The sequence below is a fragment of the Sinohyriopsis cumingii genome, chromosome 15 (assembly GCF_028554795.1).
Source record: "Sinohyriopsis cumingii isolate HCF-2022 chromosome 15, ASM2855479v2, whole genome shotgun sequence".
Classification (NCBI taxonomy): Eukaryota; Metazoa; Mollusca; class Bivalvia; order Unionida; family Unionidae; genus Sinohyriopsis; species Sinohyriopsis cumingii.
Window position 1 is genome coordinate 101,868,544 of NC_142975.1, and position 22,922 is coordinate 101,891,465.

Here is a 22,922-nt window from a genome sequence, read left to right on the forward strand (position 1 = left end):
TGTAAAGGAAGACAGATCATAGTGTACATTTTACAGATTTTATAATTATGTCTAAAGGAAGACAGTTCATAGTGTACTTGATATAGACTTTATAATTATGTGTAAAGGAAGACAGATCATAGTGTACATTTTACAGATTTTATAATTATGTGTAAAGGAAGACAGCTCATAGTGTACTTGATACAGACTTTATAATTATGTGTAAAGGAAGACAGCTCATAGTGTACATTTTACAGACTTTATAATTATGTGTAAAGGAAGACAGCTCATAGTGTACTTGATACAGACTTCATAGTTATGTGTAAAGGAAGACAGCTCATAGTGTACTTGATACGGACTTTATAATTATGTGTAAAGGAAGACAGCTCATAGTGTACTTGATACAGACTTTATAATTATGTGTAAAGGAAGACAGCTCATTGTGTACTTGACACAGACTTTATAATTATGTGTAAAGGAAGATGGCTCATGGTGTACTTGATACAGACTTTATAAGTATGTGTAAAGGAAGACAGCTCATAGTGTACCTGACACAGACTTTATAATATGACTATGACTATAAATTGTTTATTTGCAGCCAGTAGTACTAGTTCTACAACAGCCAGTAGTACTAGTTTATTTGCAGCCAGTAGTACTAGTTCTCCAACAAACTTGACTTCAGGTATGATATATGTGTACATCCAAGGCAATAATATTGCATTGCTGTAGTCATGTACTCTGTTGCATTCTATGTACCATTCCATCTTGTATAATGCATAAAAATCTTAAGATATTTTGCTTTCAACCTTTTATTATAACTTGGCTCTTCACTATATTTAATTCCTTTAACTTTGAGTTTACTTTCATCCTCAGTTTGGTGCCATTTTTCATAATTTCACAGCTGATAAAAACATTTAATTTAAACATCCACTTTATGACGATCCTTATGCGGAAAAATACATCTTCCCAATGCATTAACTTGTGTTATAGTTTGTACAGTTGCTACAAACAATTATTTTAAAACAACCACTGTACAATGATCCTTGTGTGGAACAAAATATATGTTTGGTGTTGTTTACAATCTTCAATGCATCAGTCAAATTACATGTTTGGTGTTGTTTACAATCTTCAATGCATCAGTCAAATTACATGTTTGGTGTTGCTTACAATCTTCATTGCATTAGTCTAATTACATGTTTGATGTTGCTTACAGTCTTCAGTGCTTTAGTCAGATTACGTGCTTGGATCACAAATGATTTAAGTCCCAATGACAATATTCTTTGTAAAACCACAAAGATTGATATCCAAGAAAATAAATGTCAAATTTTTAATTAATTAGTTTATACACCTAAAATGTGCTAACTTATGTTATTAACTTGATGGCTTACAATACATTCTTGTTTATCAACCTTGCCTCTGTAAAATAATAGCAATCCAGTTCCCTCCTAATGTCATCATAGAAACCTGCTACAAGGTGTTGGTAAAAAAAATTGAGGCCATTTATTGTTGCTTGCTTATTATGCATTGATCCTAATTCTTGTGTTGTCCGAGCTTAGAAAACCATGCTTTATGATATAAGAAGGGGTTGAAATTTCACTTACCCATCTAAAAATGACAGGTTACAATTTCTGACTGTCAAGTGAATGTCAGGGCTGACCATTGCTTCTCTTCACTTAAAAGGAAACTAATAGTATGCAATATTATGGTTCCATTTGTATGTAGGAAGCAAACTGAATACCTTTTATCTACCTCTGAATGAATTTCAGTTGGAAAATTAAACACCATGTCAAACATGGTAACCATTTCAAGCAAGGGAGTGTGGTAGGGATTGTGGAGTTGACTATATTGGATGGGGTGAGTTGCATGCTGGCTGATATCCATGCAACTACACATGTAAAATATAATTGGTATGTATGTATGTATGTATGTATGTGTGTGTGTGTGTGTGTGTGTGTGTGTGTGTGTAGGTATGTATGTATGTGTGTGTGTATGTATGTATGTATGTATGTGTTTGTATGCATACATGTGTGTGTGCATGCATGTATGTATGTATGTGTGTGTGTGTATGTATGTATGTATGCATACATGTGTGTGTGCATGTATGTATGTATGTATGTATGTATGTATGTATGTATGTATGTATGTGTGTGCATGTATGTATGTATGTATGTATGTATGTATGTATGTATGTATGTGGATGTGTGTGTATGTATGTGTGTGTGTGTGTATGTATGTATGTATGTATGAATGCATGCATGTCTGTATGTATGTATGTATGAATGCATGTATGTATGTATGAATGTATGTATGTATGTATGTATGTATGTATGTATGTATGTATGTGTGTGTGTGTATGTATGTATGAATGCATGTATGGATGTGTATGTATGTATGTATGAATGCATGTATGGATGTGTATGTATGTATGGATGGATGGATGTGTTTGTATGCAAACGTGTGTGTGCATGTATGTATGTATGTGTGTGTATGTATGTATGTATGTATGTGTTTGTGTTTGTGTGCATACTTGTGTATGTGCATGTATGTATGTATGTAAGTGTGTGTGTATGTATGTATGTATGTATGTAGTTATGTACAAATTTTGAAGGTAAGAATGAAAGTTTAGATTACAAACATTTTCAGAATTACAAACAAATTGTCAGTTTTCAAAGTAAATCCTTCATAATTCTCTGACTCCCACTCTAACAAAAGATTTGGGCCAAATTGAACTTCAAATGCCATACAAGTTTTATTACTTGTTTTACATTTTGTTGAAGGAGTTTCATTCTTATTGTCCAAAGATTTAATGTCTTGCAACTTTTAAGTTTGCAGTGTGCATGCTTAGTACTGTATATAGCCATGATTTACCAATTGTATTTCCATCTGGCTGAAGTCCTTCATTGAGATCAATGCATCTATAAAATTTTAATCAGTTGTAAATACTGATTCTGACAATGATTACAGCTGTAATTAATTTTAATTTCCATAACAACATTAACTTAATCACAACTATTCGTTTGTAGCAAGTACACCTGAATCAACAGGTATGGTAGTGTGTGTTGTACCAGCTTTCACATATACATGTATTCATTTCTCAGTCCTAACATTAAGAAAGGTTAATATGCATGTGCTTTCAGTTTCATACATGTTTTGCCACAAGACTCATTCTCATTTACATGGCATATGTTTTTGTGTATCTACTATTACACTAAAACTTACACAACTCAAATAGTCTTCAACCTGTACATAAAAAAAAACATGATTGAGTTTGGCTTTCAAACTTCACTCTATCAGTCAAAATGCATTATTGTTGCTGACTCTCAGTCAAAATGTGTGCTTGGTTCTGACTTGCAGTCTTCAGTGCATTAGTCAACTTACATGTTTGGTGTTGCTTACAGTCTTCAGTTAATTAGTCAAATTACATGTTTGGTGTTGCTTACAGTCTTCAGTTAATTAGTCAAATTACATGTTTGGTGTTGCTTACAATCTTCAATGCATCAGACAAATTACATGTTTGGTGTTGCTTACAATCTTCAATGCATCAGTCAAATTACATGTTTGGTGTTGCTTACAATCTTCAATGCATCAGTCAAATTACATGTTTGGTGTTGTTTACAATCTTCAATGCATCAGTCAAATTACATGTTTGGTGTTGCTTACAATCTTCAATGCATCAGTCAAATTACATGTTTGGTGTTGCTTACAATCTTCAATGCATCAGTCAAATTACATGTTTGGTGTTGCTTACAATCTTCATTGCATTAGTCAAATTACATGTTTGGTGTTGCTTACAATCTTCAATGCATCAGTCAAATTACATGTTTGGTGTTGCTTACAGTCTTCAGTGCATTAGTCAAATTACATGTTTGGTGTTGCTTACAATCTTCATTGCATTAGTCAAATTACATGTTTGGTGTTGCTTACAATCTTCATTGCATCAGTCAAATTACATGTTTGGCGTTGCTTACAGTCTTCAGTGCATTAGTCAGATTACGTGCTTGGATCTGACTTGCAGTCTTCTGAGTGCATTAGTCAATTTACATGTTTGGTATTGCTTACATTCTTCAGTGCATTAGTCAAATTACATATTTTGTTGCTGCTTACAACCTTCAGCACTTTAGTCAAATTACATGTTTGGTTCTGACTTGCACTCTTCATTGTACAAGTCAAATTACATGACTAGTTTTGGCTGACAGTCTTTAATGTGTCAGTACACATACAGGATTGGCTTTGACTTATTTCACATTATTATATCAATCAACTAATGCCATGCAATGCTCTGTCATACTACATATATCACTCAAATAATGCCATGCATTGCTCAATCATACTACATATATCACTCAAATAATGCCATGCATTGCTCAATCATACTACATATATCATTCAAATAATGCCATGCATTGCTCAATCATACTACATATATCATTCAAATAATGCCATGCATTGCTCAATCATACTACATATATCATTCAAATAATGCCATGCATTGCTCAATCATACTACATATATCATTCAAATAATGCCATGCATTGCTCAATCATACTACATATATCATTCAAATAATGCCATGCATTGCTCAATCATACTACATATATCATTCAAATAAAGCCATGCATTACAGTCATACTACATATATCATTCAAATAATGCTATGCATTACAGTCATACTACATATAACATTCATACTACATATATCATTCAGATAATGCCGTGCATTACACAGTCATACTACATATATCATTCAAATAAAGCCATGCATTACTCAGTCATACTAAATATATATCATTCAAATAAAGCCATGCTTTACAGTCATACTATATATATCATTCATACTACATGTATCATTCAAATAATGCCGTGCATTACACAGTCATACTACATATATCATTCAAATAATGCTATGCATTACTCAGTCATACTACATATATCATTTAAATAATGCTATGCATTACAGTCATACTACATATAACATTCATACTACATGTATCATTCAAATAATTCCGTGCATTACACATTCATACTACATGTATCATTCAAATAATGCCGTGCATTACTCAGTCATACTACATATATCATTCAAATAATGCCATGCATTACACAGTCATACTACATATATCATTCAAATAATGCCATACATTACACAGTCATACTACATATATCATTCAAATAATGCCATGCATTACACAGTCATACTACATATATCATTCAAATAATGCCATGCACTACTCAACCATACTACATATATCAGTCAAATAATCGTTAAAATAATGCCATGCATTACTCAGTCACGCTACATATATCAAATATCATGCTCAATCAATGGGAGTACAATAATAAGTATATTTTTTATTGCTAATATATTTTGTTCAGAGTTGTTACAAATCATGTGTTATGTATATCATTATTTTATTTTCATTACTCCTAGTACATGAATTTGTCTTTTTTTTTTAAATTTTACTCATGATTGTAAAGTTTAGCTATTAATGTATCTTTAGTTAGATTTTGCCCATGTTGCAAGGGACTGTTTTAGGAATATTAAATAACGCAAAAATGCATAGTATCTTTAAATAGATGTTTATGTGTGTTGACAATTACTAATAATAAGACTTGTTGACAAGTTTGGATTAATTTCTCCTTGGCTGGTGGGGTTTAAATGGTTCTGAAGGAATTAAATAACTTTCCATGTCACACGAATGGTTGGCTTTTGCAACAGAGTGAGTAATATGATCTCTGATGTTGCAAATACAGGCATCAAATAATAATAGGTGTGTATAAAGAAAGAGCTGAGCAATCAGATTCATTCCTATTTTAGAGTCATTATTTCTTGTGTTCCTGTTGTAAGTCTGCAGACATGTTTTATGTTGTGCTTGGATATTATTGAAGGGAGAAAACATTTGTTTGGACTGCTCAGTGGAAACTGAAAGTGTTCATTATTTGGAATATTCTGGAACTGTTGTGAATTATTCAAAAGGAGTTCTGGAAAATGACATCTTGACAACTTCATGATTCTCGGCATGTCTAATACATTTCCAATTCCGAAATTTATCTAGAACTGTTCATTCTTTTGGACTTTAATAGAATCTTTCAAGAATATTATGGATTCACATTATAATACTGTAAGTTCCTCTTACATTTTTCTCTTTATAACATTTATATTTCAGTTGTTTGTTAAGTTTTACAAACCTTTGTTGCTTTTGCTTCTTTCTGTTACTTAGTTTATGACCATATAGTCTTAACACATGCAATAGATGAGGTTGTGTGATGCTCAGTAGTTAATTGTTGCTCTTTCTTCTACTGGCAGCCATTTTGGAAATACAGTTATCAACGCTTCACCTGAACAGATGTGTATGTCAACATGTGACTTTCACCAAATGATTTCTTGTGATGCTATGGAGGCCATCTTGAAATCTTGGTATCAATAGTCCCCTGAATTGATATATATGTCAATACAATAGATGTTCATATTGGCACGTGGTAATCTTGATATTAATAGTCCCCTTTAATGGCTGTTCATATTGGCATGTGGTAATCTTGATGTTAATAGTCTTCTGTAATGGATGTTCATATTTGCATGTGGTAATCTTGATATTAATAGTCCCCTGTAATGGATGTTCGTATTGGCATGTAGTAATCTTGATATCAGTAGATGCCTGTAAAGGATGTTCGTATTGACATGTGGTAATCTAGGTATCAGTAGATGCCTGTAATGGATGTTCATATTGACATGTGGTAATCTTGGTATCAGTAGATGCCTAAAATGGATGTTCGCATTGGCATGTGGTAATCTTGATAGTAATAGTCCCCTTTGATGGCTGTTCATATTGGCATGTGGTAATCTTGATATTAATAGTCCCCTTTGATGGCTGTTCATATTGACATGTGGTAATCTTGATATTAATCGTCCCCTTTGATGGATATTCATATTGGCATGTGGTAATCTTGATATAAATAGTCCCCTGTAATGGATGTTCATATTGGCATGTGGTAATCTTGATATCAGTAGTCCCCTTTAATGGATGTTCATATTGGCATGTGGTAATCTTGATATCAGTAGTCCCCTTTAGCAGCAGGGGGGGGCGAATCGGACATTTTGTCCAATCGTTATTTTGCTTAATTATTACTTCTGCACTCAGCGGATCCGGTGTAGTCAGCGCTGGTAAAAAAAAAAAACGACGACGTCGTTGGGGGATCGTCGCGTCGTCATTTGGTTTAATTAACACCTTCTGCGCGTCGATCCCCAGCGTCGTCAGCGTCCGGTAAGCACATCGACGACCGCGTCGATGTCATCGCCCCCCCTGCTGCTAAGTGGTTATTTACAATTTAACCGAATATTTGGTCAAGTCCGATACGATATCGTGTCCGAGGATCATGTAAATTTATCGTTACAAATCCATGTGGGGTTGACTGAGCATGACTAAAAAAGTTTCGAAAAACATTAAAGTCCATGTCACCGCCGCACCATGTCTGCCAAATATTTCGTAGCGTGTGTGTATCAACGCCGTTGAATACAGCAAGAATATTACAGTTGTCTCTGATTACTTTTGGAATCTGAGTGTATCGTTGAGTGACATATATCACGTCAGTGTTTTTATGCCTGCCTCTGGAAAATATCCTAGCTGGGTTTTTTTGATTGTCTAACATAACATCATCGTACACGACTAGATTGTTAACGTCGCCATCAATATCATCGATACCTGGTGCATCATTGATATCTGTAATAAACTCGATGACATTTTTTTTAGCGATCGCTGATGCATTCTCGTTGAAATCTTTCAACACCTCGTAGCATCGTTGATCATCTACGCTAGGAGCAACCAAATACAACTTATCCCACTTCATCCATCTCATTATTAAATTGAGTAACAATTGCGTCTTGCCGGATCCAGATGGTCCGATGATAATCATCCGGATCGAGTTTGGTAACGCTGCAACATGCTTAACTGGTTCTCTTGTTTTAGTCGCTGAAAAGTCAATTATATTCATATCTCTATACATAAATTATGGATCTATATTGTGTGAAGTGTAGAGTACGTACTGGCACAAATGATATGACAACCGCTACAACAAGAAATAACAGATCGGCCCTTACTGGTAAGTGTGCACAATGCGGTACAAAGAAATTTAGATTTATTTCTATTAAACCCGGGGATGTTTTAAAAAAAAGCGAGGAGGTGATATTGCAGCCAGGTTATCAAAACTCCCCGGAACACCGTGGGCAAAGTATCCAGGAGAAAAGCACCTCCCAGGATATAGCTACTGTGGCCCCGGAACACGATTAGATATCAGACTCGATGATCAAAATCAGCCCAAACCCGGTGAGTATCCAATAAATGCTATCGATAAGGCGTGTCATGCTCATGATGTTGCTTACAAAAGTAGCGATCTGCAACAGCGTCATATCGCGGATGTAAAATTAATTCACGCATTAAATGCTATTCCTGATAAATCCGTCAAAGAAAAATTGGCCTCATGGTTGGTAAAATCGGCTATGAAAGGTAAATTAATGATTGGAAGCGGAGCTTCTGGCGCTGGTAATTGAAAACGATAGCGTTTATAATAACAACATGGAATCCATCTATTATTCTCCGAGAGGATACTGGAAGGGGAAGGCCGCAATTGGTAAGCTTGCAAGCGCTGCAAAGGTAACAAAGACCACTGCGGCTAATTGGTTATCCAAACAGGCTATATGGCAAATCTATCTACCACCGCCTAAACAAATCAACTTCTCGCGCTTTGATGTCAGCGTACCTAATGAAGTTCATCAGGCTGATATACTATTTTTGCCGCATGACAACGGTTACAAATACGCGCTAACCGTAGTTGATGTTGCGAGTCGATACAAACAAGCGGAGCCGTTAAAAACAAAGTCGGCAACTGAAGTAGCCGCTGCGTTTGAAAGAATTTATCGAAGAGGCCCTCTGCGCTGGCCAAATCTATTACAAGTTGATCCCGGTAGTGAATTTCGCGGCGCTGTTTTATCAACGCTGAAACATCATAGCGTCGCGATACGACGAGGTCATACTGCGCTACATCGTGATCAGGCAATTGTTGAACGATTCAATCGGACTCTCGCTGAACGGTTATTTGGATATCAATACGCGAAGGAATTCATCCAAGAAAAACGATCTCGTGAATTGGTCAAAAGGTTGCCAGGCGTAATTGCCGCGTTAAATAACGAGATTACCCGAGCAATCAACATGAAGCCCAGCGACGCGATTAAATACGAGTATATACCCGGAAGATCAAAAATAGATAGCGTTTCCAAGCCGATTCTCGGCGATGTTACCGTGAGATATCTATATGAACCAGGAGAGCTTGAAGGCGGTAAAAAAAGAGCTACTGATCCTATTTGGAGTGTTACCACACATAACATATCAACGATAACACGATCAACTGGTAGACCACCGATCTATAGACTGGATTCAACTGCTCCTCAGCGCGGATTTACACGCGAGCAACTACAAGTGATACCTAACGATACTCAATTGCCCCCACGTGGTCTTAACTAGCGCCGTTGCGTCTATTGCACTCAAGACAGGTCAACCTCACATTGTTTTTGACATGGCCGAGACTGTTATCGATCCTATCCACGGTAAATTGGCGAGTGTCTTTATCCGAATAACGCCAACTCATTATACAATTGCAACTCGCGCAGTGATTATTCTGTTGTTGTCGTAGCGAGATTATTAATTCGGCATCAATATCAAAACGCCGCTGTTTTTTTTTATCCTGTTGGCGGTAACCCGAGAGTTTTCTATCAATGACGCTTGCATCGATGGTGACTTTGTCGGTGACTCCGTCAACAACAATTCTTCGAAGCTGATTTATCCTCCGTACTCGGGACACTGCAAGATAGACTAGATTTGACCATTCGATGCGATTATCAACTATCCAAACAATTGTGTCCGTGATAGTTAGTCCCTGCGAGGAATGTATTGTCGTTGCGTATCCTAGCGTCCACGGGGATTTATCAGCACGTAGCGCGTCCTCGACGACGCTGATATCAACGAGCACAATATCATTCAGCACGAGAATTTGTTTTTTTGTCCCCGACGCTGTCGGGCCTGGAATTTCAACTTCAATGTTCTGCCGCCGTGTATCCGCGGGTCTATAACATAACGGCACTGGACGCGTTGGAAACTTTTCCTTATGCAACGTAAACAACTTCCGCTGAAGTGTGTCTCTGACTATCTTTCTACTCGCTACAATCAAATCGTTTGGTCTCCATGTTTCCCAGAATTCATTTAACGGCGTTTCCGGAATCACCTCGCGGATTATTTCACATTGAATTCTATCCGGCTGTAATCTGATTAATTTTTTAACCTCGCGCAGTTGTTCATCAAGTGCCCGGTAATCAGTATCGGTTTCTTCATAATAGTCCACAAAACCCCTTAACCAATCATGTGGACCCTCGCCGACAAATGGTGGTGGTTGGCCATGGTCGCCACACATGATTACCGCTGTATTCGCGAGCAGCAACCAATCAAGAAACATTCGTAAAGTATCTAACGAAACAGTACATATCTCATCCCAGATGATAACTTCAGGAATAAATTTTTCACCCATTCGATCAGGAGTCCACTCACCGCCGCTGTATCGAAAAAAGCTGTGATAAGTAACGGCGTCAACATTTCGTTGTTTTATCTCTCGCGCTAGTCTATGGGTCGGTGTAAGCACGATTATACTTGCCTGCGTTCGAAATAATTCAATTGCCCGAGTCGTCTTTCCTGACCCGCCACAGCCGCTTAAATAAACCGTCTTGTGTCTACAAATTGGATCAGAACACGGTGGTGCATTAGACCATTCTGACAATTTATCACCGCGTAGGTAATTGTTTTCAACGGTGACATCTGCTGACGGGGAATAATCGCGTCGTATTTCATTTTTAATTCTCCATGTACCCCAACTCTCGTCCTGACTAGTAAACTCGGCTACGTTTCCCTTATACTTTACGTCAATATAAAATGAATCAACGGCTACTCTAACCGCGGTATCGGGGAATCTATTTATCATCGAGAATAAATTGATAGCGGCGTAACCCAGCATAGACGCCCTCAAATGCGGGTATGCCGGGCTGTCTCCATCGCTGTAGGTAACAACTGTACCCAACTTTGTTCCATTGGACAAGAAAGCTGTTTCGCAGTTCACGTATCTATTTTTCGCCACTGCGTCCTTGATTACGAAATCATATTCTGCGTCATCTATAATCAGCCGTGAGCAATATCGTTTGTAGTCGCAGTTTTTTCCACCTTGTGTGAACTTACCAATTATTCTTCTACCGAGATCTTTTGCCTCGTGGTTTCGTTGGTTAAATATTCTCCTGGACCATTCGATGATATATTCCTCGTCGGCATCAATGTTTTTTCTGGAGTCGTCAATTATACTATCTAGACGCTCCGGTTCTGGTAACCAGACTTCAGTCTGCGCCCGATATGATATAATTGCGTCACTGACAATCAACGAAACTAGCATTTTACAATCAATCATATACCGTAGCAGCGCTATTGGCAGCCACTTCTTTTCAGTCATGTGTCTACCGATCCAAATATAACAACAGCGATGAAGTCCTGCTGCGAATTCAAATGATACTATGCGAGCGAATCCGGTTAAATCAAAATCAGGCAGTGGTCCATTAATAGCAACACGAGTCATTTCATGTCTGGGGTGTCCAAATCGTTTGAAATACTCAGCGGCGGATCCATACCCGAGAAAACTCGCTGGATAACAGGCAACCATATCAACGGAAATCATAGCGTCGCGGTTGTATTCAGTGTTCCATAGTCCACCGTGATAGTATTCCAAACAACTGGATTGTACATCCGGTAGAAATTCCTTGCGCGTTGGGCTCCACGCATTTTTCCTCGCTGCAACATGAGCTGCAACCGATGGAATCGTGAAACAATTTGTTAGCAGTTGTTCATCATGCTCTTCAAATTCCATGGCGGTTTTTTTCATCTTGTTGTGAAATGCTTCAGTGCGATATAATTCACCGTTTGGTCTTACAAACTGATCAAAGGTATCAGCGCTGCGAAGTAACCACACTGATACAGGGTCGTTTTTACACAAATAAGCAATAGCATCAAATAGTTTCCTCTCCGCGAGAAAACCATCCCGGGAGAATTCTTCTCCCAAAAATTCCCCCGGGATATACTTTACCGTTCTATCCCGTGGAAACACTGTGATCGCGGGCGTCCATGCGTGTTCGTTATGATCAATAATTTTGATTGGGGCTCCCTTCGATTTGTACTTTGATTCGTGTAATACTTCACCGGTTATCGTTGTAACGGTTATTGGAAATCTCAGCGATGTTTCTAATCTCGCTATGTCGCTGATGGTTGCTCCTCGCTCGCGCACTGTCTCCTCCCACTGGTTGATTTTGCTACGTCGTAAATCAGTCAATTTGTTTCCACGACATGCATTTGTAAAATGCTCTATTATTCGTTCTGCTACACAATTTATCCCCGTTGACTGTTTCATCGGCGCTAGTTTTCCGATATCAGGTTTCTTATTTAACGGGTATATTCCATAGACAACTGCTGTTTCAGGATACGCTCGTTCATAGTATGGTCTGTCAATTCCGGTTAACAACCCCGGCTTGGAGTCGCGGCTAACAATGACTGTTTTCTTGTCGCTGAGAACTGGTTCAAATTTATCACGTATGATCCAATCACCTGATTCCACCCGGACAATGAATTTTACTCTGAAGAAATACTTTTTACCGTCAAGTTGTGATATTATCGTTGCTGCGCGGTTGTCGTTCATGGTAGCATCAACAACGCCATCAATTCGAAATGTTGACCAACTATGAGATGCACCATCACGCTTGAATTCATCGATACAATCGCGTATTTTACTCAACAGGGTTCTATCGTTTATTAACGCTTTTGGTGCGTCCTTGAGGACTCTATCGAGATTGAACTTAATATTTTTCCGGGGCTTAATTGCTGCTAATCTCTCGAACTCATCCATATAATTAAAACAAGTATTTAAATAAAAGAATATAGTATAATGAATCACTGCAAATGGTTGATGATTGGGTCGACAACCCCGTGCAATAAATCATGTAGAGGTGAATTCTGCGGGTATCATTTACAAAGCGTTCGTAATGGTTCTCTTGGCCCCCTCCCGTGCTTGGTTTGTCACGTCGGTGTAAGAGGAAAATCGCAGTTGTGTATCAATTGTGGCGGAAAGCGATACAGGGAACTAAAACGCTATTATGACAAGCGAATTAAAAACGCCGTCATTGACCCTACCGCCGACTTCGTCATCAAAACCCCCCAGGACTACGTTGAAAGATTCATAATTAAACCAAATAATAAATTAGACAAGTAGTATTATTATACAAATGGACCGAGAATTTCAGTCGCATCCCCTGCTCGTCAATTACGAGGCGTCTCGCGACGGCATTGTTAGAAATCGTAGACTGAAGAAGCCGGTTGGTACCGTAAATAATCAGGGGTATTTGACATTTGGTGCCGGAAAGAAGAAGTATTATGTTCATAGGATGGTATTTGAAGTATTTAACGGATTAATCGAGAATGGGCTTGTGATTGATCATATTAATAATAATAAGACTGATAATTCTCTTACAAACCTGCAAGCCATCTCTCAGAGTCAGAATGTCAAAAAAGGCCAAACTGGTAAATACTCAAACAAAGCAAAACCCGTAAAGTCATTTGATACAACAACTCACGAAGAAAAAATATTTCAGTCGATGAATGAAGCCAGTAGATACTTTGACATTTGTGGAGCCTCGATACGATTTGTTGCAGAAGGAATACAGAATTCAGCGATCTCAAAAAAGACCGGGCATAGAATTCGATTTTCATATATAACAGAAATCAGCGAGTGATGAAGTCACCGGCGCCTATGGCGCTGACGAGGTCACGTCTAACGAATTATTAAACACCTTCGGAATTGATACACGGGGTTTCATTTTTTTTTATTTAAAAACAAGATGTTCTATAAGAATAATGAATATCGAAGACATCAATAATATATTAGCCGAGATTTCAAAATTAAAAAATCAAGGAATTGAATTATCTGATGGTCTCGACAGTGAAAAAATATTATCCGATTATGAAATTATTAACGAACAATCAAAACGGGGGCGTTTTACCCTGGCCCGCGAGTACTTTTTTATAAAACGATTACAACATACGATCAATGAAAACTTGTACCACAATGACGCAAATGCATTCATTGGACTATTTACTGCCGTTGAAATAATACGAAAAAAACTCGGACGTGTTTATGAACGACGCCGGGAGATTTCTAGCAAGATCAAAAACATTAGAAGGATTATAGACGAAAACTCCGTGGAGCCCCCGATGGTACACTCGGCGGGAAATTAGAAATTGCTTCGCAATTGCAATAATGGTAGGCGAATCACTTACTACTCGGCTAGCCAGAGAGCGGCTAGCGGCGCTTAAAAAGTTCATACCGTTACGAGACAGGGTCCGAGAACAACTTCAAACGCGGCAGCAACTACAAACCGATTTTACTGTTGGAAGCGAACAACTGTTTGCCCCGGTAACTAAAGCGACTAGGGATGTTACAGCGGCAACAGAACGGGCAATATATGGAGATATTCCTAAGGAAGGCGAACGGAAAGAGGCGCCTCTTCTTCCTGTACTTGAAAAGATAGCAGCAGAGACAGAACAAACACAGCAACGGATAAAACAACTTTCCAGTGATATAAAAACCCAACGAGAGTATGAACGATTAGCTGATATTGATGTTGGTGAATCTCAAAAAATTTCCACTCAAAGAGGGATTTCCTTTATGGATAAACTCACTGAAGGGGCTATAGAGGAAATAAAACGACCTCAATTACTGAAATCCGACGATTATAGGGTTTTTGGTAATTTTGCCGCTCAAAGCTATCATTCAAGAAAAGACTTTTTAAAAGACGAGTATAAAAACAGTAATATAAAACGAGATGACTGGGTTAATTGGTTGTATAAAACGAATAAAGGGGTTGATCGCTTGGATACAAAAGAATTGGGATATAAAGAATTCAAAAAAGGAATTGATGATTATGATATACAACAACAACAAGAACAGCGAAAAGAAAAACGTCCAAAAAAAGCTGGTTCTAAAAAAACAAGCGGAGAGGGGTATCCAAGTGGTAGTGGTCTAGTTGAAAACGCTTGTCCTAACAGTGTTCTCAGTGATATATCACGGCTAGAGGTACTAATCGGAGGAAAACGAGCCGGAAATAACTCTCCGGAAATAATCAATGAGGCCGCTGATATTTGCAAGCGGTTATTTGCAGGCGGTATCATGGACATTAATGCATATCGAACGCTCATAGACGAACTCGTGGATGATTAAAAAAATTGTCAGTTTTTTGGTCGATTTTGGCAATTTTTTGAGGGCAAAAACCCCAGGAAATCATTTAGAGAAAATCGATGTTTTTGCTGAAAAATCGAAAAAAAAACGACTATAGGCAACAAAAAATGACCAAAAATGACTAGAAATCAAGAAAAAACCGGAAAAAAACCGGATTTTTATCGAGGGCAAAAACCCCAGGAAATTTTGATAAAATTTATTCCGGTTTTCCACAGGAGGAAATGTCAGAATAATTATTTACAAGAACTATGACAGTTCCCCCATCGATGGAAACTGGTCAGAGTAAAAAATGTTTTACAAAACTAACCCGCCACACATGTCAACCGTTTGCAAAATTATATAATATTGTAAATCCGCGTCAATTTTGACCGTTTTTGAGGGCAAAAACCCCAGGAAATCATTTAGAGAAAATCGATGTTTTTGCTGAAAAATCGAAAAAAAACGACTATAGGCAACAAAAAAATGACCAAAAATGACTAGAAATCAAGAAAAAACCGGATTTTTATCGAGGGCAAAAACCCCAGGAAATTTTGATAAAATTTATTCCGGTTTTCCACACGGCGGGGGGGGGGGGTGATCAATCACTGGTGATCACAATCACTAATTGAAAAACCGGTGTTTTTATAATAAAGATGATCATACACTACAACCACGATAAACCAGTACTCGTCTACGTGGTAAACTCGCGATTGCCTGTTTACCGCGCGTACTATGGAGATGGTCTCGGTAGCACCATTGCGGGGTTATTTACAAGAATGGCTCCAAAAGTAGCGCCGTTAGCCAAACAATTAGGAATGAAGGCTATTGATGTTATTCGTGATAAGGGTATTAGTGCTATTGGAGACGTTGCCGGAAAGGCGCTTTCTGCAGCAAAGGACAAACTAATGTCGTTGGTGAGGAGAAAAAAACAGAAACCACCGGTGATGCCATCAACGACAGTGATGCCTGCGAATGTCAGCAAAGTAATAAATAACGCCGTGGAAGAAAAACTAGCGTCGTTGGTAAACAATAATCAAGATGACATCGCAAACATAATAGCGGGAAGTGGTTTAAAACCACGACGATGATTTAGATGCATCAGCGTATTATTAAATAAAATGTTTAAACGAACAGCTGACCCGGCGTTTGATATGGACGCACCAGTGCACAAGGATGATTCTGTCCGTAATTATCAATTTTATTCCTATCATGCAGTACAACCCAACATACGATCGCGAATTGAACTTCAAGTCCATGATACCAGTAAATATTTTTTACCGTGTGAAGCGTTTATTGAAATCGAAGGAGAACTTGTAACAGAGGCCGATACTCCTGCTGTACCAGCACCGTATCCAGATGGTACCAAAGTTGGCTTAGTCAATAACGGCGTAATGGCGCTATTTGAGAGCGCAAAATATCTCATTGACGGGCGAGAGATCGAGTCTATAGAACGCGATGTTGATGTTGCTACAACAATAATCGGGCTAGCAAGATATTCCGACGATTATACAAGATCAGCGGGTCCATCTATGATGTTTGCAAAGGATACTAAAAACACTGCTGGAAACTCGCAATTTGTGGTAAGACGACCAAGAAATAATGCTAATAACGCTGATGCTGATGTTGAGAATATGATTATAAACAGCGATCCTAATTTTAACATCGGAGCTGCAACACGCATATCAATGTTAACAGGGGCGCGTAGATCTTTCTCATGCGCGATTCCACTGCATCATATATTTGGATTTTGTAGGAACGTGCGAAAAGTTATCTACGGAGCAAAGCATACCGTGGTGCTTGTGCGAAAAGGTGATGATAGAAATGCAATTTGGAGAATTCCAGCGGATCCTGCAAATCCAAATAATGACCCTGGTAAAGTCGTTTTAACTAAAATATTATTGTGGATGCCAGTAATGACTCCATCCATTACCACAGAGGCACGATTGCTATCCTTTATGGAGCAGGGAGGAAAATCATTACTAAGTTGGTTAACAACAACAACAGATACTAAGCAATCAAATATCAATGGTATATTCACATGGAACCTGGCATCACAACAAGGCATTTCGGCTCCGCGTCATATATTTGTTGCGTTGCAGGATATGACGAGAGTTGATAATCAATTATTCAGCCATATGATATTTGATCGATTAGGCGTTACTGACGTCTCGCTGAGAATAAACGGCCAGCAGGAACCATCCGAGGATATACAACTTAATTACGGTCAAAACCATGTCGCACGTGTGTACCATCGGTTGCTGTCATATATGAGTCGTGATCAAAACGTCGACACTGGTTTGCAAATATCACAATATGATTTCAAAGAACTATATCCGATCTATTACTTTTCGCTGGAACATCTTGATTTAACAAGACAGTCCGTCGTTGATATACACTTCCGAGCTAATGTAACTCGCGGCGTTATTGCTAATTATAGAGCTATTGCTGTCATCCTCAGCGATAAATCAATGCTGCTAGAAGGTGCTGGCGGACGAATGAGAATCGTTGATGCGCCAGTGGAAAACATGTAATTCAAAGCACAAAACGCGTTTACAATAAAATGTCGTATAGTGTCGTCAGTGTAGAGTTGACTGATGGTCAAGTCAAGAAATTACGATCAAAGTCGGCTAAACAATGCGGAACCACAATAACGCTGAAGCCGTCACAGATGGCAGGTGGTAATCATAAGATATCGTTGACGGCGCGTCAAATAAAACATTTCAATAATGCGATGAAGAATAGAAAGGGTGTTCAAATAGATTTCTCGGCCGCAGCGATTAAAAACATGGAAAAGACCGGTGGGATATTTCCGCTGTTAGCTGCGATTCCAGCGTTGATTGCCGCGGCGGCCCCAGCAGTGGCTAAGGCGGCGGCGTTGGGGGCCGTTGGTACCGCGGCGGGAATGGCATTAAAGAAGGCAACCGGGAAAGGCTACAAAAAAAAACGACCCGTAGCCGGAAAGGGTCTAAGACTACCGGGAACCCCGTATTCATGGTACTCGGGAAAGGGTCTAAGACTACCGGGAACCGTTTATTGACTCGGGAGTCAATGACTCCTGAGTCTATGACTCCAATGTCTAATTTTGATTTAATAGACGCCGCAAACGCGCTAGCGATAAAAAACTTCAGAGGTGTTTTTATGAGGGATCAATTACCGGCGACGCCAAGGAATATTGAAACCGGCATAATTAACCTCGATGGGTCCTCCGGAGCGGGGACTCATTGGGTTGCGTACGCGATTGATCCGCGTGCGATCGTCTATTTTGATTCATACGGGTTAGCCCCGCCAAACGAGTTCATGCGGTATATCCGGGCGTGTTCAGCCCGGGCTTTTTATTCCACGCTGCCAACACAGCGATTAAGCGACCCACCGATATGTGGCCGTGAGGTATTGAACGTACTCGCGGCGATTTCATCATCGCGAAAACCACCTCATGTGGTTGTAAACGAATACACTAGTGGGGTCGTAGAGGCCCGGCGGGTTAATTAGAAACGCCGTTTTTTTTTACAATAACGATGATTGATATTTGGGGACGACCGGTTTCGGCGCTGAAAGAATCCACGGAAACGGCCGCCGCCGACATAAAAAAACTAATCGAGGATGAAATCGCTGATACGTTGAATTTAACCAGTGTTGACCCGGGTGAAATAGTTGTATTTCAAGACCGCCAGGGTAAATTGAAATCCGGTAATGTGTCGCTGAATGACGTTTTAATACGACGGCGTGATGCCGCCGAGGACACTATCGCGCTGTATACCGGCGACGGACGACTCAAACCGGGTGAACATATATCGACGGTGACGGATAGGGTAACATTAGTCCAGGACGGTTTTATAAGGTTAGATAGATTGGTGACCGAACTTGACGCGCAGGTGAAAAAATATGTCGCCGAGGTGAAAAAATCTATCACCGATATACAACTCACTACCGCTAGTTTTTTTGGGACCCCGACGGTGACCGAACCAAATCTTGCAACAATAAAAAATACTATTTTGGAGTTTACGACGCTGTCGGGCCAATTTTACACGTTACGAAAAAATGTTAACAGGATCGATGACAACTTTGATAAATTTTTTGGTAAAAAAAATACCAAGCTGGATGAGATTACAATAACTATAAATGATATCACTGCGTATGGACAGGAAATAAAAATAATCAAAGCTGATGTTGCAACGAACAGAAATAATGTAGACGCGCATGAGCGGGAAATAGAAATAATCGGCGCTAATGTTGCAACGATCATAAATAATGTAGACTCGCATGGACGGAAAATAGAAACAATCAAAACTGATGTTACAACGATCATAAATAATATGGACGCGCATACACAGGAAATAGGAACAATCAAAACTGATATTGAAGCGAACAAAAAAGGTGTGGACGCGCATACACAGGAAATAGGAACAATCAAAACTGATGTTGAAGCGAACAAAAAAAATGTAGACGCGTATTGGCGAGGAATAGGAATAATCAAAACTGATGTTGCAGCGAACAAAAAAGGTATAGACGTGCATACATATGAAATAGGAACAATCAAACTTGATGTTGCAGCGAACAAAAAAAGTATGACCGAGAATACACGGGAAATAGAAACAATCAAAACTGATATTGAAAGCTCGATCAAAAGGGGTTTATACGTGCATACACGGGAAATAGAAATAATCATAATTGATGTTGCAAATATCAAAGACAGAATACCGGAAATGATAAAAATAAAAATCCCTCATGAGAACACCATCAACACAGTATACACAATTCGGCATGGATCATTCGATTGGACTCCTACACAGAATACAGTAAATATCACCGCAACTGTTAAGGGCATTTATCGATTGACACTGGTTTCAATGATGCAGTTTAATATATTATCGTCGAGTTCATCCGGGTTTAACAATACAATATCAACAATTATAGACAGGAACGCAACTGAACAGTTTACAATTTATGCCGTTGATGGAAATCTAGCCGGGGCAAACATCACATGGTATGTGGAATTTGTAGCGAATCTAATTAATTAAAAACACTAGCTCTTTTAAAATAAAAATGACCACCAAGGAAATTGAATCAGAGGTATCACCGACGTCACATCAATATCGATTCGATACCGCAAAAGAATTCTCCGCGAACTTGAAAAAGCTTTCCGAACAATACCGCGCAAAAATAAAAAGATACCGCCGAAAAATAACCGCCATCGACGCGGTCGTGTACTCGGTGTCGGGTATAGTAGCCGGTACCGGTGTTATTTTATCCACGGTAACCACGATAGCCCCGATCGCTGTTCCAATCGCTATCTCCGCAATGACAACAGTTGCTGGAGTCGCCAACGCAATCACTAGGAAGATATCATCGTGTTTTCAGAAAAAACTCAACGAGTATACAGTAAAACATCAAATAGTATCCGACGCGTACTCGAAATTATCCGGGTTGATCTCGTTGTCAATTGATAATTTGTTCGTATCCGATGTTGAATTCTCCACGATGGTCCAGTTGTATAGCTCCGCGATGTCAAAAATCGAGGATTTTCAACTGGAAGCCGAAACCACCTGGTTGTTAAAATTAGACACTAAAAACAACGAATAATAATAATGTCGCTGAACCCCGAAGGGTCTCAATTACTTCAGCGGATCGCGGAGAATACCACTCCGGTACAAACAAATATGATATCAATAACGTCAACGAAACCCGAATTCAGTGTAAACTTTCCATCACCGGTTCCAGTAAAGGAAATAGCGCTGGCAAAATTGCGAGTATATCACAGTTGGCCTAATATTCGAGCGGACGCATTTAACGGACAACAACCTAATAACTCGCTGGTTTTTGCACGGAAAAATAAACCCGATGGGACCCCAGACTGGGAGGAGGTTACAATACCAACTGGGTCATACCAAATAGAGCAAATCAATAAAGAATTTCAACGCAGGATAAAATCGATCACAGGAAAGGAATCAAAAATCGCTATTACGGTTCATGAACCGACGTTATCGTCGACGATTGAAATAAGCACACCGGGGTATATGGTTGATATTTATAACAGTTCAATAAGAACCATACTAGGATGGCCTGAGAATCCACCCGCGGACACCCCCCCATCAACTATCCTCAGACACGATAACGGAGATGGTGGTAGGCATATTGCTCCATACAACGTAAATATTGCATCGGTGATAGCGATTAATCTAGTGTGTGATGCTATCGAAGGAAGTTACCAGGTAGATACCAAGCAATCAAATCAGGCTCAACAGGGATATATCCTTTATTCGTTTTCACCAACAGCCCCTCCGGGATTTTTAATCGTTGAGAGTCCGATTAATCCGGTCTATATGCGATGCCATGATCGGTTTTTAACGAGAATTAATTTTAGAATTACCGATCAGTCAAATAACCTAATTGATCTGCAAGAGGAGGAGTTAGTGATCACTCTGTTTGTAAGATCATAAAGATTTTCATTGTAAATAACCACTTAGCAGCAGGGGGGGCGATGACATCGACGCGGTCGTCGATGTGCTTACCGGACGCTGACGACGCTGGGGATCGACGCGCAGAAGGTGTTAATTAAACCAAATGACGACGCGACGATCCCCCCAACGACGTCGTCGTTTTTTTTTTTTACCAGCGCTGACTACACCGGATCCGCTGAGTGCAGAAGTAATAATTAAGCAAAATAACGATTGGACAAAATGTCCGATTCGCCCCCCCTGCTGCTCCTTTAATGGATGTTCATATTGGCATGTGGTAATCTTGATATCAGTAGTCCCCTGTAATGGATATTCATAGTGGCATGTGGTAATCTTAATATCAGTAGTCCTCTGTAATTGATGTTCATATTGTCATGTGGTAATCTTGATATCATAAGTTCCCTTTAATGGATGTTCATATTAACATGTGGTTTAAATGAAAGCACTTGCCATTGTATTTAGTTGATCCTATATTAAAGAGATGTTGATGTGACCTTCAAAATGGTTGCCCTGGTGGCCATCCTGAAAATCTGCATATGGATATTCTGCCTACATGGACAGTCATATTAACATGGAGTTTTCACTGAAATGCTGTTATAGCAATACATATACTGCAGACATCATAGCGCTATGACTGAAAAATTGTTAGAGCTATGTGAAAAATCCAAGTCACACACACACACACACACACACACACACACACACACATGCACTAAAACGCTATTATAGCAATACATATAGGTCATTCTAATCAAAATAGTGCTCATCTGATTTCCATAATGGCACCATATCCATCTCAAAATTCTTGCCACTACTCCACAGACAAGGGGTTTTCATGAAAATACTTTAATCAGTATGTAATTGGTTTTGAATGAAAATGGTGCAAATATGGCCTCTAACTTTTCTGCACTTTTGTGAAAGAGTTTTAAAAACCTAACTCACTGACCTTTGGGTCAAGTCAGGGATTAGTTTGCATTTTTTACTGCAGGGAGCTTGTCAGAAACAAGTTCCAAAATGACAATAATAATAATAATAATAATAAATAATAATAATAATAATAATAATAATAATAATAACAACAACAATAATAACAGTAATGACAATAATAATGTCCTTCATTTATCCACACTGGCATGATTAGCTAGTACATTA

The 22,922-nt window shown here is 38.9% G+C and overlaps 1 protein-coding gene across 1 annotated transcript in view; it reads left to right on the top strand.

Annotated features, from left to right (window-relative positions):
- Nucleotides 1-546: 546 nt before the first annotated feature.
- Nucleotides 547-22,922, top strand: part of LOC149782391 (uncharacterized) — a 113,336-nt gene continuing 90,960 nt past the window's right edge. The window contains exon 1 of the mRNA XM_089933778.1: nt 547-661. Within this exon, the coding sequence (XP_089789904.1) occupies nt 547-661 (115 nt within the window). The remainder of the gene's footprint in view (nt 662-22,922) is intronic.